We start from the raw sequence: 17,959 nt of genomic DNA, 5'->3' as shown, positions 1-17,959 counted from the left end.
TAACCAGACCAAGTATCAGTAAAGATGTAGAGTATCTAAAATTCTCATTTACTCTGACAAAAAACAAAATTTAGAATACAGTTTGTCAGTTTCTGAAAAAGACATATCTACCATATGTGTGAATCATTTCCTAAGTTTCCCCAAGAAAAATTAAAATCTATGTCCACACAAAGACCTATAAAAAACTATTCATAGCAGTTTTATTTCTAAGAGTCTAAACCTAGAAAAAATCTCAAACGCTAACTAGTAAGTTAACCAACAGTACAACAGAATACTTAGGAATAAAAAAAATAAATTATAGATTCATGCAAAAACAAGGATTAATCTCAAAATCACAATACTGAATGAAGGAAGCTAGGCAAGAGAGAGCGAGAGAGCACACCTGTAATGATTCCATTTATACAGAATCCGAGCAAATGAAAATTAATCAGTAACAGTATCAGTGATTACCTGGAACTAGGGGAGGAGTAAAAGGGAGAATAACAAAGGGGCACAAAGAAACTTTTGAGGATGATGCATTATCTCGACTGTGAAGGTGATTTCATGGGTACACTAGCCAAATGTTATCAAATTAGGTAACCTAAGCATGTGCAATTTATTGTATTTATGCTGCTGTAATTTAGTTGTTTCAGTCATGTCCAACTCTTTTGCAACCCCATGGACTGTAGCCTGCCAGGTAATCTCTGTGCATGGGATTTCCTGGGCAAAAATACTGGAATGGGTTGTCATTTCTGTCTCCAGCAGATATTCCCCACACAGGGATCGAACCCACATCTCCTGCATTGGCAAGTGGATTCTTTACCACTGAGTTCCTAAAGACATTAAAGGAAATGGAGTAACTGGTAAAATATTTAAGATGAAAGTCAAGGTTGATGGAAATCACTCCTATGAACAAATACTTTGATTCAACCAGGTTAAATATTTATAGTGTCCAAGGCTTTGACTGGCAATGAATAATTTCTAGAACTTATACAGAGGTTTAGGTCTCTGCAGCTGATACAAGGATCTACAACAAATTCAGACATGACAATAAATCTGTTTTAGGTGTGCCCTATATACAGAGATTGCACTATATTTTAAAGTATATATACTCGAGAGCTCTAAGCAATAATGAACCAAATTAATTAATGTGTATTGCAAACACTTCTGATGTCATTCTAACAAATTAAAAAATGGTATGGAAGGAGGAATTGAATAGAATCAAGAAGCGTATACACTGGGCTATAATCCAAAGTCCACAAAGTTTCTGACAGTGCATGTAAAATTTAGTAGACATATACACTGTTCTGGGGGAAAGGCTTTTATAACATTCTCAAAGAAGTCCATAGCACAAAAAAGGATAAGAAGTACTTCAGAAAAAAATAAATGGGAAACTAACACACAAAAAAACCCCAGATTAGCTAGTGAGAAACCTCTCATAAGAAAGATGTTTATTTAGGGTCATTAATCTTAAAATAAAAACAGTAAAAGAAATTTTAGGGATCTTACACGTATTATTATAATACAAACACGTGTTTGTATTTTAGGGCCCACAACACTTTAGAAGCCAGGACACCCCCCTCCAAAAAAGTTTTATAGGTATACTTCACTAAGAAAGATTAAAGATTTTTGGCCAAAAATGCCATAAACGTTAAACCAGTATTACAGGGTCTGCATTTATAGAATATAAGGAGGCTCTTCAAACTGCTAAGAAATTTAACAAAAAAATTAAGTAAATGATATGAAATAACTCATAAAAGAGCAAATTAAGTGGCCAATAAACAATGAAAATCTGTCCATCTGCATTAATAATTAGGAAAATACAAATTAATGTAAACAAAATGAACTATCAATTTATAAAAGAGCAAACTCAATGGCCAATAAACATTTGAAAAGTTGCTCAAACATCTGGTTTCATTTCCCTTCAGCATGAAGGATTTCCTTTAGGATTTCTTACAGTGTAGTTCTACTGGTGACAGATTCTTTCATACAAAAACTGCTTTTATTTTGTCTTCATTCATAAATGTTACATATTTTTTATTTAGAATTTTGAGTTGAGAGGATTTATACAAATTTTTCATAATTTAATGATGTTGATCTTTTGATCCCTACAGTTTCCTATGAGAAGTAAGCGAACAATAAAAATTCAGTCCTCTTGCATGTAATGTGTCATTTTTTCTCTTTTTCTCATACCTTCAAGATATGTTCTTTATCTGTGGCTTTCAACAGTTGGATTATGATGTGCATAGGCATGGCCTTCTTCATGTGTTTATCTTACTAATCTTTCCCCCCTCATTTCTAGCCTATATGTAGCACTCAATAAATATCTGCTAAATGCACTGCTAAAGGGAAAAAAAATCAAGTCATCATCTGTAATTTTGACAGAATCCAGAGGGAGCCTGGAATACAGGCTAAAGCAATCACTCACAAAAAGGGGTTTATTTGGAGTCTCATGTTTTACCATTAAAATTTAGGTTAATCTGGCACACAAGGATATCAAATAGTATTTGCAAAGATTTTTGAGTATTTATAAAATAATAAATAATTGTTAATAAAATTACATTTCCTTAGTATATGTATTTCTGAAAACTGCAACTGTTAATGGCTCAGTAGTGTCCAACTCTTGGTGACCCCATCTACTACAGCCTGCCAGGATCCTCTGTCCATGGAATTCTCCAGGCAAGAATACTGGTGAGGGTGGCCATTCCCTTCTCCAGGGGATCTTCCCAACCCAGGGATCAAGACCCGGTCTCCTGCACTGCAGCCAGATTCTTTACTATCTGAGCCACCAGGGAAGCCCATTTCTGAAAAGAGTTTTCAAGTAAATCGTTCAGCGATTAGACATAGTGTGTTTGCCTTCATAGATTTCTAATGAAGCAATTTCCAGAGCTATGGAGATGTAATAGGCTATGCTGCTGCTGCTGCTAAGTCGCTTCAGTCGTGTCCGACTCTGTGCGATCCCAAGGACTATGTGATCCCAGAAACAGTAGCCCACCAGGGTCCGCCATCTCTGGGATTCTCCTGGCAAGAACACTGAAGTGGGTTGCCATATCCTTCTCCGACGCATGAAAGTGAAAAGTGAAACTGAAGTTGCTCAGTTGTGTCCGACTCTTCACAATCCCATGGACTGCAGCCTACTAGGCTCCTCCATACTTAAAAACTACATGTAGTCTCAAATTCAAACTTGTACCATTGGTTCAGTGTATTAACCAGTGTTTTATTGCTTTATCCTCTCAATACATGTTTGATAGTGTGGTTTAAAATTTTAAGTCAAAGACTTATCAAAATTGGAAAGAAAAGAAAAAACAACCAAACCTTCCTTATCTAACTTATCTATTTATTATGCAGATGTCTGTTTAATCGGGCTTCCCTAGTGGCTCCATGGTAGAGTCTACCTGCCAAGCAGGAAACACAAGTTCGATTCCTGGGTCAGAAGATCCCCTGGAGAAGGAAATGGCAACCCACTCCACTATTTTTGCCTGGTAAACTCCACCGACAGAAGAGCTATGGGGTCACCAAAAGAGTCAGACAGGACTTAGCAACCGAACTACAAAAATCAACAACAAATCTTTGAGTAATTGATTCTTCAAAGTGCTGTACAGTTTTGTAGCTTCCAGTCCCTTCAGGAATACTGCCACATTCCATCAGGGATATTCAAGATAATTTACATACAGGATCTCAAATTTTATATCAGAGTCAATCTAAACTATCAAAATGACATTTATACAAAATGACATTTATACATTTATTCAGAACTTGCAAAGTTATTTTCATAAATATCTCACTTGTAGTTCCCAACAACCTTGTGATCAATTTTGGATATAGCAGTTGGTAGCAGTTTAACAGAAGTTGGTTTGTTAGGACTCATCAAGAAAGAAAAGTGGAATTAAATTCATAGAATTCATTACATTTTGGGTACAAAGGGATTCTCAGGGTATGAGGTTCTTTCAGCCTTCATTTATTTCTCAAAAGAAAAAAAAAAGTCTTTGGTGTTTGGGGAGCAGCAGCAAGGAGCCCCTAGATATCAAGTGATTGAGGAAATGCAGAAAGAAAAGAGCAGACATAATAAGGGAATACCAGGCCAAAAATAAGTTATTTATGTGATGACTTGGCTTAGAACTGCTTTAAACAACAATAAAACATGAGCTTAATTCTAAACAAGGTGAATATCTAAAGGAGATATTCCAGAGCTCTAGTTTTGAGCCACAGTCTTACCTTTAATAAGACTCACAGAAATCACCATACTATTCCATGTGAAAGTGAAAGTCATTCAGTCGTGTCTGACTCATTGTGACCCCATGGACTATACAGTCCATGGAATTCTCCAGGCCAGAATACTGGAGTGGGTAGCCTTTCCCTTCTCCAAGGGGTCTTCCCAACCCAGGGATCAAACCCAGGTCTCCCACATTGCAGGCGGATTCTTTACCAGCTGAGCCACAAGGAAGCCCAAGAACACTGGAGTCGGTAGCCTATCTCTTCTCCAGTGGATCTTCCAACCCAGGAATTGAACCAGGGTCTCCTGCATTGCAGGCAAATACTTTACCAACTGAGCTATCAGGGAAGCCCCACTATTTTTTTTTTTCTTTTACTTTGATATATATACTCACATATATATATACTCATATATATCAAAGTAAAAGAAAAAAATTAATAATAATAGTAGTTGCTGTTGTTGAGTCACTAAGTCGTATGTGACTCTTTAGAACTCCATGGACTGTGGCATGCCAGGCTCCTCCATCCTCCATTATCTCCCAGAGTTTGCTCAAATTCATGTCCATTGAGCTGGTGATGCTATCTAACTACCTCATCCTCCACTGGCCCCTACTCCTTTTGCCTTCCATCTTTCCCAGCATCAGGGTCTTTTATAGTCTCAGGCTAAAACACTAACAGGAGCAGAATTCATCCTTAGATGGGATAGCTATGGATAATGAGATTATGTGGAGTAGGATAATCCTTCCAAGGCTACAATGAATACTAAAATAAGTCTTCAAAATATAAGGTCTCTGGTAGATAACTCCAAGTAGCAGTAAGCTTTTTTTTTTTTTAATTTTTAATGGGAGAGTAATTGCTTTACAATGCTGTATTGGTTTCTGCCATACAACATGAATCAGTCATAATTATATATATATAAATTATATATATAAATATATATATCCCCTTCCTCTTGAGCCTCCCTCCTACCTCCCATCCCACCTCTCCTGGTCATTACCAAGCATCAGGCTGGGCTCCCTGTGTTATACAGCTTCCCACTAGCTAGCTATTTCACATATGATAGAGTACATATGTCAATGCTACTTTCTCAGTTCATCCCACCTCGTTTCCCCTGCTATGTCCGCAAGTGTGTACTCTTATGTCTGGTCATCATTCCATCCCTGCAAATAGCTTCATCACTACTATTTTTCTAGATTCCATCTCTCTCTCTATATATATATGTGTCTATTATGTAGGGACAGAGTTACTACTGGGCTTCCCTTGTGGCTCAGCTGATAAAGAATCTGCCTGCAATGTGGGAGACCTGGGTTTGATCCCTGGATTGGGAAGATCCCCTAGAGAAGGGAAAAGCTACCAACTCCAGTATTCTAGCCTGGAGAATACCATGGACTATAGTCCATTGGGTCGCCAAGAGACAGACATGAGTGAGCAACTTTCACTGAGCTGCTACTAAATATAAACTATGAATAAAAAACTTTCTTATTACAGCCAAAAGTTTCTTCATATCCCTTTATAATCTATCCTTCCTATCACTCCCTTCTCCTTCCCTATTCCTGCCCTACCTTCAGGCAACAATCAACCTACTTTCTGTCACAATGTAGTGGTTTATTATCATAACATTATATATAAGTGGAATTATACAGTAAGGACTTTTAGGTCTGGGATCCTTCACTCAGTGTAATGCTTGTAATACTCTTCCATAATTTTACATTTTATCAATAACTTGTCTTTTTTATGGCTGAATAGTATTACATTGTATGGATAGGATAGGATAGAATTTAATTCACTTACTAATGAACATTTAGGGTCTTCCCTGGTGGCTCAGAGGGTAAAGCATCTGCCTGCAGTGCAGAAGACCTAGGTTTGATCCCTGGATCGGGAAGATCCCCTGGAGAAGGAAACGGCAACCCACTCCAGTACTTTTGCCTGGAGAATCCCAAGAACGGAGGAGCCTGGTGGACTACAGTCCACTGGGTGGCAAAGACACGACTGAGCGACTTCACTTTCACTTTCAATGAACATTTGGGTGATGTTTGGTTTGGGGCTATATAAATAAAGCTGTTAAATACACCAATGTAAAAGTCTCTGCATGCATGTATGTTTTTGTTTCTCTGAAGAAATACTTAGGAAGGAATGACTGGGTTGGTTGTATAGTAATTTTCCCCACCCTCCCCCCCCGGAACTTTCAAGTTGTTTCCAAAGCTGTTATGTAATTCCCATCATTAGTACACAAAGAGCTCTAGTTGGTTCACAATACTTCATCTTTTAAATTTCAGCCAATCTAATAGGTGTATACTGTTATGTCTTCTTGTTTTATTTTCCCCTGATGAATAACGATAAACATCTTTTCATGTGTTTACTGACCAGTCATACATCTTGTGTGATACTAATCTTTTCCCCATTATGTGTACTGATATTATTTATTGCCCTATCTTTGTTATCGATTAGAAAGGATTTCTTAAAATTCTGGTAACAGTTTGATAAAGGTGTTGCTATACTTCTTCCAAAATGTCTGGATTTCTGCCCTCTTAATGATACTTTCAAGGAGAAAATGTTTTTAAACCTGATTATACCCAATATCTAGGTCAATTTCAGGATAGCTGCCATCTTAACAATGTTGTCTTCTAATCTATGAACAGGTATCTCTCTCCAGTTAGACGTTCAAGTTCTCTCAGCAGTGTTTTGTGGTTTTCAAGGTAGAGATCTTGGACATGTTTTGTTAAATTAATTTGTGTACGTTTACTGGCATCAGTGTAAACGGAACTGATTCATTATTCCATTTTCCAAATTTTGGCTGCTAGTACAGAAAAATACAATTGGTTTTTAGACATTAATCTTGTCTTATACAATCATAATAAGTTTATTAGTCCTAGTAATAGCTTCTTAATTCCTCGGGGAATTTCTGTAACATATTTGATCATATGAAAAAAGGGAGAGTTTTACCTCTTTCATCTCTAGTCTTACTATTTCTTTTGCTTGGTTATTTCTTTTTAATTGCAATGGCTAAGATGGTCAGTATGACATAGAGGTGATGAAAGAAGGCATCCTGTGTTTTTCTTGATCTTAGTGGAAAACAATTCAATATTTTGCAATTACGTGTGGCATGTGGTTTCACCAACTCAATGGACATGAGTTTGAGTGAACTCCGGGAGTTGGTGATGGGCAGGGAGGCCTGGCGTGCTGCAATTCATGGAGTTGCAAAGAGTCGGACACGACTGAGTGACTGAACTGAACTGAACTGTGGTTTCTCACTTTCCTTTATGAGTTATTGTTTAATGTCCAGATATTTATAGTTTTCCTAGTTAAGTATTGATATCTAATACAATTTGACTATGGTTAATATACTGATTTTAATTCTCTTCATACAATGAGACCATGTATATATGAAAATAATATGCATTCCATGGTTGTTGAATAGTGTTCTATAAATGTTAATTAGATGAAAGTGGGTTCACAAGTATTTTTCATATCTTCTATATCTGCAATTATTTATTTTTCATCTAATTCTTTAACAATCACTGAGAGACATGGGATAAATTCCTAATATGAATAAATAGAATTACCTATTTTTTCCTTTAATTCTGTCCATTTTTCTTTCATTTCCTTTATCTCTGAGAACACTCCTTTATGTTTATTTTATTTGGTGTTAAAATAAACAAATCCATCTTTCTTATACTGTTTGTACGTTTTCCTATACATGTATTTATATTCTGTTTCTTAATATTTCAAGTGTTTCCCTATTATGCAATGTATAGTAGAGTGCTGCTTTATCACTACTCTATTAGGAGCAGCTAGACCAGGGATCAGCAAATTTTCTGTAAATGGCCAAATAGTAAACATTCTATACTTCTTAAGCCATAGTGTTCTCCCTTGCTGTTACTTCATTCTGTGGCTGTAGTGGTCCCACCTGCCAATGCAGAAGATGTAAGAGACTTGGGTTCGATCCCTGGATCCAGAAGATGCCCTGGAGGAGGGCATGGCAACCCACTTTAGTACTTCTGGTGTGGAGAATCCCATACAGAGAGGAGCCTGGTGGGCTATGATCCAAAGGGTCGCAAAGAGTCAGACACCACTGAAGCAACTTAGTATGCACGCACAGTATGATGGCATTCTTGGACAATACGTAAAAATGTGGGCGTAGTCTAATTTGCCTACAGGCCTTAATCTGCTGAATCCTGGTCTAACACTCCACCAGTTAAGATCATAACCTTTAACGTAATACTTGTTAAACTGGGTTCAGCCCTGTAATTTTATTTTTTTGTTTTCTATTTCCACCCTGTGTTATGTAACTCTGTTATCATGTCTTCCTTTCTTTAGATTATTTGAATTTTTTTTAGTATTTCATTTTATCTATTGGTGTTTGGCTGTATCTCTTTGTATTTTTACTTTATTTTAGGCTCAGCTGGTAAAGAATCCACCCGCACTGTGGGAGACCTGGGTTTGATCCCTGAGTTGGGAAGAGCCCCTGCAGAAGGGAAAGGCTACCCACTCCAGTATTCTGGCCTTGAGAATTCCATGGACTGTATATAGTCCATGGGGTGGCAAAGACCTGGACACGACTGAGGGACTTTCACTTCACTAAGAAACTAAAATATATACATAAAAACTTTCACAATCTAAAGTTACACTGTAACACTTCATGAGATATTTAGAAATTTAAAAACCACTATAGGTTCCCTTAATGATGAAATTTTCTTGTATATTATATCTATATACATTGAAAGCTCTAGCAGTCAGTGTTATACATTTGCTTTCAACAGTCATACATATTTTTTTAAAGCAGCTTTTAAGAAAGATTTATTAAGCTATTTATTATTTCTGGTGGTTTTCTTTATTTCTGAAGATTTAAGTTTTCATCTAGTATCATTCCCTTTTAACATACAGAACTTCCTTCATTATTTCTTATAAAGCAGAGCTGCTGGTAGCAAATTTTCTTAGTTTTCCCTCATCTACAATGTCTTTCGGAGAAGGCGATGGCACCCTACTCCAGTACTCTTGCCTGGAAAACCCCATGGATGGAGGAGCCTGGTGGGCTGCAGTCCATGGGGTCGCTAAGAGTTGGACACGAATGAGCGACTTCACTTTCACTTTTCACTTTCATGCATTGGAGAAGGAAATGGCATCCCACTCCAGTGTTCTTGCCTGGAGAATCCCAGGGACGGGGGAGCCCGGTGGGCTGCCGTCTATGGGGTTGCACAGAGTCGGACACGACTGAAGCGACTTAGCAGCAGCAACAGCAGTACAGTGTCTTTATTTCACTTTTGTTTCTGTGGACACACACACTGGCTTGAGAGTGCTTTTCTGTAAGCATTTTAAATGTATTATTCCAATGTCTTCTGTTGTCTATCATTTATAATGAGAAATCTGCAGTCATTCAAATCATTGTTAAAGTGTATATATGTATCTTCTTGTAGCTGCTTTCAAGGTTTTTTTAAAAGTTTGTCTTTCTCGGTTCAGTATTTTAATCACAGTGTCTCCAAACAGGTTTTCCTTTGAGTTTATTCTCAAAGATAAACTTGAGACTAAGTGAACTTCCTGAATACGTAAAAGCCTACCTCTTTCTGAAATTTTGGACAATTATTTGTTAATATTTTTCTGGCTCCAGCTTTTTCTCCTTACCTTCTGGAATTCCAATTACATATATATTTGAACGTTTTGTCCCACAGTCACTAAGCTTTGATCTTTTTTAAAGTATCTTTTTTCTGTTTTGCAAATTCAATACTTTCTATGCTCTATGTTCAAGTTCAGTGACTCTTCTGTCACATGCAGACCACCTGTAACCTTAGACAGTATTTTTTTTTTCATATATTGTATTTTCAATTCTCAAATCCGATTTGTTTTTATACTTTACTTCTCCATTATGAATTCTTAACTTTTTCTTTCAGTATCCTTTCCTTTACACCTCATTAAGAAAATTTCGATAGCTGTTTTTAAGTCCTTTTTACAATTCAATTATTTAAAAAACAAATTGGAAACATCAATTTATATTGTTAGTTTTTGCTTTTTTCCCCTGGAGTATACAGAAATAATTAATAGGATAGATAGGCCATGGTGGGCTTCTGTTACTATGGTAGAACTAAACTAAATCTATTTTCCCCCATTTAACACCTTCTGTGATAAAGGATCTACCAAAAGTGAACCTGTCTCTCTACAATCTGCTTGCTAGAGCTGGCATATGAAAGTATCAGAAAGTGAGTGGCTTAAAACAACAGAAATTTATAGTTTCATGGTTCTGGAGATAATAGAGAGTCCCTATACAAGGTATCAGCAGGGCCATGATCTGGGACTCAGAAGACTCCTTCATGCCTCTTATTTTTTTGATTGTAGCCAACAATTCTGCTGTTCTTTGGCTTTCAGCTGGATCAGTCCAATCTCTGTCTCCATTCACAAGGCACTCTCCCTCTGTATCTTCACATCAACTTCCTCTGTTTATCTAATTTTCCCTTTTATAAGGATATCAACAGTGTATGAGGGCTCACCCTAAGGACTTCATTTTAACTTGATTGCTGCTGCTGAGTTGCTTCAGTCCTGTCCGACTCTGTGTGACCCCATAGACGGAAGCCCACAAGGTTCCCCCGTCCCTGGGATTCTCCAGGCAAGAATACTGGAGTGGGTTGCCATTTCCTTCTCCATTTACTTCTGCCTTGACTTGATTTTCTCTATCCAATTAACAGATAAGGTCACACAATGAGATACTAGATGTTAGGAATTCAACATATATTTTATGGGGGACAAAACTCAACCAAGAACAGTTTTTCTTCTGCTAGGAAATGAGTTTCAAGAACCATCAGAAGCAGCATTCAAAGAATAATTTGAGAGGGTAAGTCATTTCATAATTATTCTCTTTTATTCCACTATGGGTCATAATAGAATGGCAAATGGCTATTAAACTGGTGTATTTACTAATGTTCAAAGAGATTTATTCAGTTCAGTTGCTCAGTTGTGTCCTACTCTTTGTGACCCCATGAATTGCAGCATGCCAGGCCTCCCTGATTATAAAAGAAATTACTTTTGTAATATTGGATAAGCTATTAGTTTAATATATCTGCTTTATCATAATTCTAACTATATGCATTTTTATAAGGCCATCACCAAGATATTAGCAGGTCTGATTTTGTCAAAATGCACAAATATATATAAAAATTAAGCCAAACTGTTTAATATATAGTATGTGGAGTGAGGCAAAGAGAAGAGGAGAAAGGAGGAGAATGCTATCAGTAATGAGGCTCTATAAAATACAGAATAATATTTGAACCCACTTTAAAAGACACTTATATTTTTTTGATGACCCAGAGGGATGGGATGGGGAGAGAGGTGGGGGGTTCAGGATGGGGAACACATGTACACCCATGGCAGATTCATGTCAATGTATGGCAAAACCAACAGACTATTGTAAAGTTTAAAAAAAACTAATTAATTAATTTAAAAGAAAGACACTTTTAAAACTGGCTTGTAACTACTAATGCTGGGATAAACAAAGATTTATCAACATTAATCTGTCAAATCCAATAAAAATTTTAAAGCATTGTTTTAAAAATATAATTTCAAATATTATTCAACATTGACAATCTGAGTGGAAATTATATTAGAGTTTGCTTGGGGTCAAAGAAACAAGTATTAAATTGTATGCAATTAATAATTTGTACAAACCCAGGAGACCTGAGCTCATACTAAATTATAAAACTGTCAAATATACATGTTTGGTCTATTCCAACTGGAATGTTAAATGATTAACAAATGCCTTTTTTAAACAGTCAACAGTGATTTAAAATAAAAATACTACATGTTGAGCAAACAAAGTTCTGAGTGAGAATCTGATTAGAAATTACATGTGATCACTTCAACAGACTCTTCCAATCTGACAGTAAAGTAGTTCTTCACTGTTTAAAAACCTTACATCTGCAACTGATTTCATTCCATCAGCCAAAAAATGCATTTATGCTGCCACCATTACATTTTCAGAAGAGTTTAAATTACAAAACTTGACAGAACTTCAAAGCAATACTTAATCTAACCATTCTGATCTTGATGGCCTTGTTAAAAATAATTTAGGACACTTAACAGAAAGAAACCCTTCAACAAAATGGGTAACAATTGTTCTTAAATCACGTTATTTTAAATTTCCTTTCATAAATCAAATGTACCTACCTGGGGGTTTGAGCATTTTATCTCAAGTGACTCTAGGTCAACATGCAGACAGACAACAAATGAATGCCTCATATCAGGTCCTGTAGCAAGCAATTTTGGGGATGTAACAGCTAGTGTAGAGGTACAACCCATGGGTTCAACTAGGCAAAGTGTCACTTGTTTTCCAAAAAGGGTATATATGCTGAAATGATGCAAGCTGATTGTCCAAGGAAAAGCATCACCTGATAATAGGGACAAAAGGGGTTAGGGAGGCAAACATACAAAAATGTAGTTAACTGTCATTTGATATTAAGATGTCTACTATCAATATTATCTACTATCAAATATTATCAAATATTGTCTACTATCAATATTTGAAATAGAAAACACTTAATATGGCATCATAAAAAAACATACATTGTATCATAGACCAACATGTTAAATAGTTCACAGGCTATAGAAGGGTTATTTCTTAATATTTGTATTATACATACTACTATATCAATTATTAAGGTACATTATAAAAGAAAAAATTGAAATTAAGGAATGAGATAAAAATGTAAACACAAGTTCTAACTTTGTATTCCCTCACTGGTTTACTAGTGGGTTGCACAGTGCAACTTGTGGGATGTATGTACCTTGGAGACCATAAAAAATGTGTTAAATTAAGAAAATGGACTAAATGTGGCCCATGATCTGACTGCAGAATAATGAAAAATAAATCATTTACTATGGTCTGTTGGAATTTCTGCATCAGAATCATGCAGATGCTGATATAAAATACAGATTCCTGGTTTCTACTTCAGACCTACTTAATCAGAAATCTCTGCAGGTTAAAACTCAGGATGCATATCCACATCTTCAGTTGGATACCCTTACATACGTATAAAAGGATATATACATAAACACACACACATATTTGATTAAAAAAATAAGTACTCATACATTTCAAGGTTAAGAGCAAAATTTTGTTGTTTTAAACTTTTTTCTTTTATAAATTTATCAGAGAAAAGAACTGTCAGTATAAATTAATGAGATAAGCCATCTTTTTTACAATTGTGGCTACCAGTAAAATGCTTCATGAAATAGAATTTAAAAGTGTACTTGTATTAGAACATTTATATACACTGAATACTATGATGCCAATTTGATGGCAAATATGTTCATATGACTTGTCTTTTTGACTCTGAAAAACTACTAGCACTTGTTAGTATGTTGTTGTTGTTGAGTTGCCAAGTTGTCAAACTCTTTGTGACCCTATGAACTGTAGCCTCCCAGGCTCCTCTATCCTTCACCATCTCCTAGAGCTTGCTGAAATTCATGTCCATCGAGTCAGTGAGGCTATTTAACCATCTCATCCTCTATTGCCTGCTTCTGCTCCTGCTCTCAATCTTTCCCATAATCAGGGTATTTTTCCATTGAGTCAGTTGGCATCAGGTGGCCAAAGTATTAGAGTTTCAGTTTCATCATCAGTCCTTCCAATGAATATTCAGGATTGATTTCTTTCAGGATTGACTGTTTTGATCTCCTTGCTGTTGGAGGAACTCAAAGAGTCTTCTCCAGTACCACAGCTCGAAAGCATCAATTCTTTGGCACTCAGCCTTCTTTATGCTCCAACTTTCACATCTGTACATGACTACTGAAAAAACCACAGCTTTGACTATACGGATGTTTGTTGGCAAAATGATGTCTCTGCTTTTAGTCATAGCTTTCCTTCCAAGGAGTAAGAGTCTTTTAATTTCATTGCTGCAGTCCCGCAGTCACCATTCGCCGTGATACTGGGGCCCAAAAAAATAGTCTGTCACTGTTTCCACATTTTCCCCTATTTGACATGAAGTGATGTGACAAGATGTCATGATCTTAGTTTTTTGAAAGCTGAGTTTTAAGTCAGCTTTTTCACTCTCCTCTTTTATTCTCATCAAGGGATCTTTAGTTCCTCTTCACTTTCTGCCATTAAAGTAGAATCATGTGCCTATCTGAGGCTGTTGATATTTCTCCTGGCAATCTAGACTACAACTTGTGCTTCATCCAACCTGGCATTTCCCATGATGTACTCTGTATATAAGTTAAATAAGCAGGGTGACAGTATATAGCCTTGATGTACTTCTTTCCCAATTTTGAACTCGTCTGTTGTTCCATGTCTGGTTCTAACTGCTGCTTCTTGACCTGCATACAGGTTTCTCAGGAGATAGGTAAGGTGGGCTGGTATTCCCATCTCTTTAAGAATTCTCCACAGTTTGTTGTGATCCACACAGTCAAAGGCTTTAGCACAGTCAAACAAGACTTGTCAACAGAGATAGGATAATATAGACTTCAAGAATCTGGATTGTTTCAAAACAAATTAAAAATATTTATCTTCTAATTAGAGAGGTACTAGTACCTCACTGAAAATAACTTAGAAAATATATAAAGGAAAAAAAGTCAAAACCAGTCATAATTCACCTTCCATCTTGCTACTCCCAGGAATATACACTATTACCATTATTCTATTTCCTTTTTTTCTCCCTTATAGTGTTGGCCATGAGTACTGAGCCATGAAACTGGCCTAGTTTCAACTGAGTTGAAACTAGGATCATACTTTACTTTTAGGTTCATATTATTTTTTTGGTAAGGAAAAAGAAAAGATTAAGTGAATAACTAAGTAGATCATGTTCTAGATATATATATTAAAATTATAAATACACATTTGAATAGTGAACGGTGATATTGAAGGGGTACTACAAGATAGATTCTCGTAGGTTTGAACATTCAAAATGTCTTAATCAAGAAGCTAATACTATTAAACTTGGAAACTTTCAAGTTGAGACTCGAATAATAATATAATTGTAGCTACACAACAGTCCACAATAATTTGGAAACGATGAAAACTGCATAATAATATGTGGTTAGCACTGTGGTACTCTGCCTGTCATAAGACTTAAAATATTTTGCCCTCAAGAAGAATGACCAACTTTAAATCATCTGTAACTAATTCTGAAATTGTTAAAAAATCTACACAAGTTTCCATGCTATTTACAAAATAAAGGCTTTGCCAAATTTGTCTTAAAATATTTTGGAATTATTTCAAGCTACATATTTTAAAATTGGTAGAGAGCTATATATAGTCTTTCAAATTTTATGTTATCCAAGAAATGCTAAATGATGATTATGTTGGATTAAAAAACACCACACTTAAATTCATGAAATTGAAAAAAAGAATTCCAAATGACACTGGTACTACCTTAGATATGTGTCTGCTTCTTCTTTGGAATCAGACCATAAGTTGAAATTTGGTATACCATTTTCTAAGTCTTAAACAGAACCTTTTAACATAATACTTTACATTTATTTATTTAGCAAGCAGATAATCTATTTTAAAAAGCACATTTTACCTAGAAGATGAGATCTTAATGTGTAATGACAAACATCCCCACAATTAATCACTGTGAAAAAATAACCAAAACATAACACATCATTATTGCACAACTATTCCTTTTAAACACACACACACAATAAAAATAAATAAATAAAAGCACCTCATCTATTTACAACACTGGCAATATACTGTATGAGGAGTTGTTAAAATATGACAGACCATGACAGACCAGGACCATGTACTATTCTGAGACCTTCAAGATTATTTCAGAAAAATTATTTATTGCTGGAAGAATTCAGAAAATGTCTAACAAATTGTCTAAAAAACAAGAAAAAGAAAGAAGGCTGAAAATTCCATTTCTGTGTGAATTTGTAAAACGTCTATATTATCAACAGAAAAAAGATTAGTGATAAATTAATTCTCAGAAAAATGATAATCAAATACTGAACTACTTTGTACAAAAAAATGTAAAAGAGAGTGAATATGACAAAGCTTTAGGACAAAATTAATAAATAAATTCAATGTGAGACTATGTGATACATGTCAATAATTGGGAAGGGGAACTTGATTAGATAATAGTAACTTAAAACTAAGTGAAATTATAAAAATTACATGGTATGGATTTCCTTACACAGTATCACACACTGCTGGTATTGCACAACGCAAAGCGTAAAATAAAAGACCGATTTGGATAACAAAAGAAAGCACTATCTAGAGCAAAACAAAAATAAAAACAAAAACCTATATATGTACATTTTGACAATCTTATTATCAATGTTGGGGTCACTGAACAGTGACTATTTATATAGACCTGATAATATACATGTAATTTACAATCTTCAATATTGGTGGGCAGGGATCGATATTCTGGAAAGAGAATCAGTCTTTCCCTTTATAAAGATACTGTACTTTCCTACAGGAAAAAGTGTATATACTTTGTGCCTAGGTAAATAACCTTATAAACATCAATATGGAAAATGAAGGAAGTTGGTTAGTAGTAGAGACACTCTCTCTGTTTTCTTTCTTCTCATAATCTTCATCAAGTATCTTTAGAAACAAAAACAAAAGTGCCTTCCTCTACTCCTTATGTCTTTCCCCATGTCCAACAATACAGTACCACTCAGGTAGATTTTTATTTCATATATGATTAGTGGAATCAGGAATATCTTATTGCTAATTGCAAAGGTTAACAATTTGGAAACAGATACACTGTTTTCTACAAACGTAAATAAGCCAAAACTGCTGACACTTTTTCCCCAAACCACTTAGCATTAAATTGATTTAAAGACAGTTGATTTGCATTTCTCTGATAATGAGTGATGTTGAGCATCTTTTCATGTGTTTGTTAGCCATCTGTATGTCTTCTTTGGAGAAATGTCTATTTAGTTCTTTGGCCCATTTTTTGATCGGGTCATTTATTTTTCTGGAGTTGAGCTGTAGGAGTTGCTTGTATATTTTTGAGATTAGTTGTTTGTCAGTTGCTTGATTTGCTATTATTTTCTCCCATTCTGAAGGCTGCCTCTTCACCTTGCTAATAGTTTCCTTTGATGTGTATCAGCTTTTAAGGTTAATTAGGTCCCATTTGTTTATTTTTGCTTTTATTTCCAATATTCTGGGAGGTGGGTCATAGAGGATCCTGCTGTGATGTATGTCAGAGAGTGTTTTGCCTATGTTCTCCTCTAGAAGTTTTATAGTTTCTGGTCTTACGTTTAGATCTTTAATCCATTTTGAGTTTATTTTTGTGTATGGTGTTAGAAAGTGTTCTAGTTTCATTCTTTTTTTTTTTTCTAATATTATTTTATTTTTAAACTTTACATAATTGTATTAGTTTTGCCAAATATCAAAATGAATCCGCCACAGGTATAGTTTCATTCTTTTACAAGTGGTTGACCAGATTTCCTAGCACTACTTGTTAAAGAGATTGTCTTTAATCCATTGTATATTCTTGCCTTCTTTGTCAAAGATAAGGTGTCCATATGTGCGTGGATTTATCTCTGGGCTATTTTGTTCCACTGATCTATATTTCTGTCTTTGTGCCAGTACCATACTGTCTTGATAACTGTGGCTTTGTAGTAGAGCCTGAAGTCAGGTAGGTTGATTCCTCCAGTTCCATTCTTCTTTCTCAGGATTGCTTTGGCTATTCGAGGTTTTTTGTATTTCCATACAAATTGTGAAATTATTTGTTCTAGCTCTGTGAAGAATACTGTTGGTAGCTGGATAGGGATTGCATTGAATCTATAAATTGCTTTGGGTAGTATACTCATTTTCCCTATATTGATTCTTCCA

General features: G+C 35.5%; 1 protein-coding gene across 9 annotated transcripts in view; it reads right to left on the bottom strand.

Annotated features, from left to right (window-relative positions):
• Positions 1-17,959, bottom strand: part of VPS13B (vacuolar protein sorting 13 homolog B) — an 805,186-nt gene that overhangs the window by 392,561 nt on the left and 394,666 nt on the right. For 7 of the 9 annotated variants that reach the window (XM_070383034.1, XM_070383027.1, XM_070383026.1 and 4 more), the window contains exons 24-25: positions 15,690-15,740; positions 12,340-12,560 (exon numbers count right to left, since the gene is read on the bottom strand). In XM_070383034.1, coding sequence (XP_070239135.1) covers positions 12,340-12,560; positions 15,690-15,740 — 272 coding nt within the window. The remainder of the gene's footprint in view (positions 1-12,339; positions 12,561-15,689; positions 15,741-17,959) is intronic. The other 2 variants (XM_070383031.1, XM_070383033.1) reach the window with 1 other exon arrangement.

This window comes from Bos mutus, chromosome 14 (genome assembly GCF_027580195.1).
Source record: "Bos mutus isolate GX-2022 chromosome 14, NWIPB_WYAK_1.1, whole genome shotgun sequence".
In the NCBI taxonomy this organism is placed as follows: Eukaryota; Metazoa; Chordata; class Mammalia; order Artiodactyla; family Bovidae; genus Bos; species Bos mutus.
Note: the sequence above shows the minus strand (reverse complement) of the source record. Positions and strands in the feature narration are given on the sequence as shown.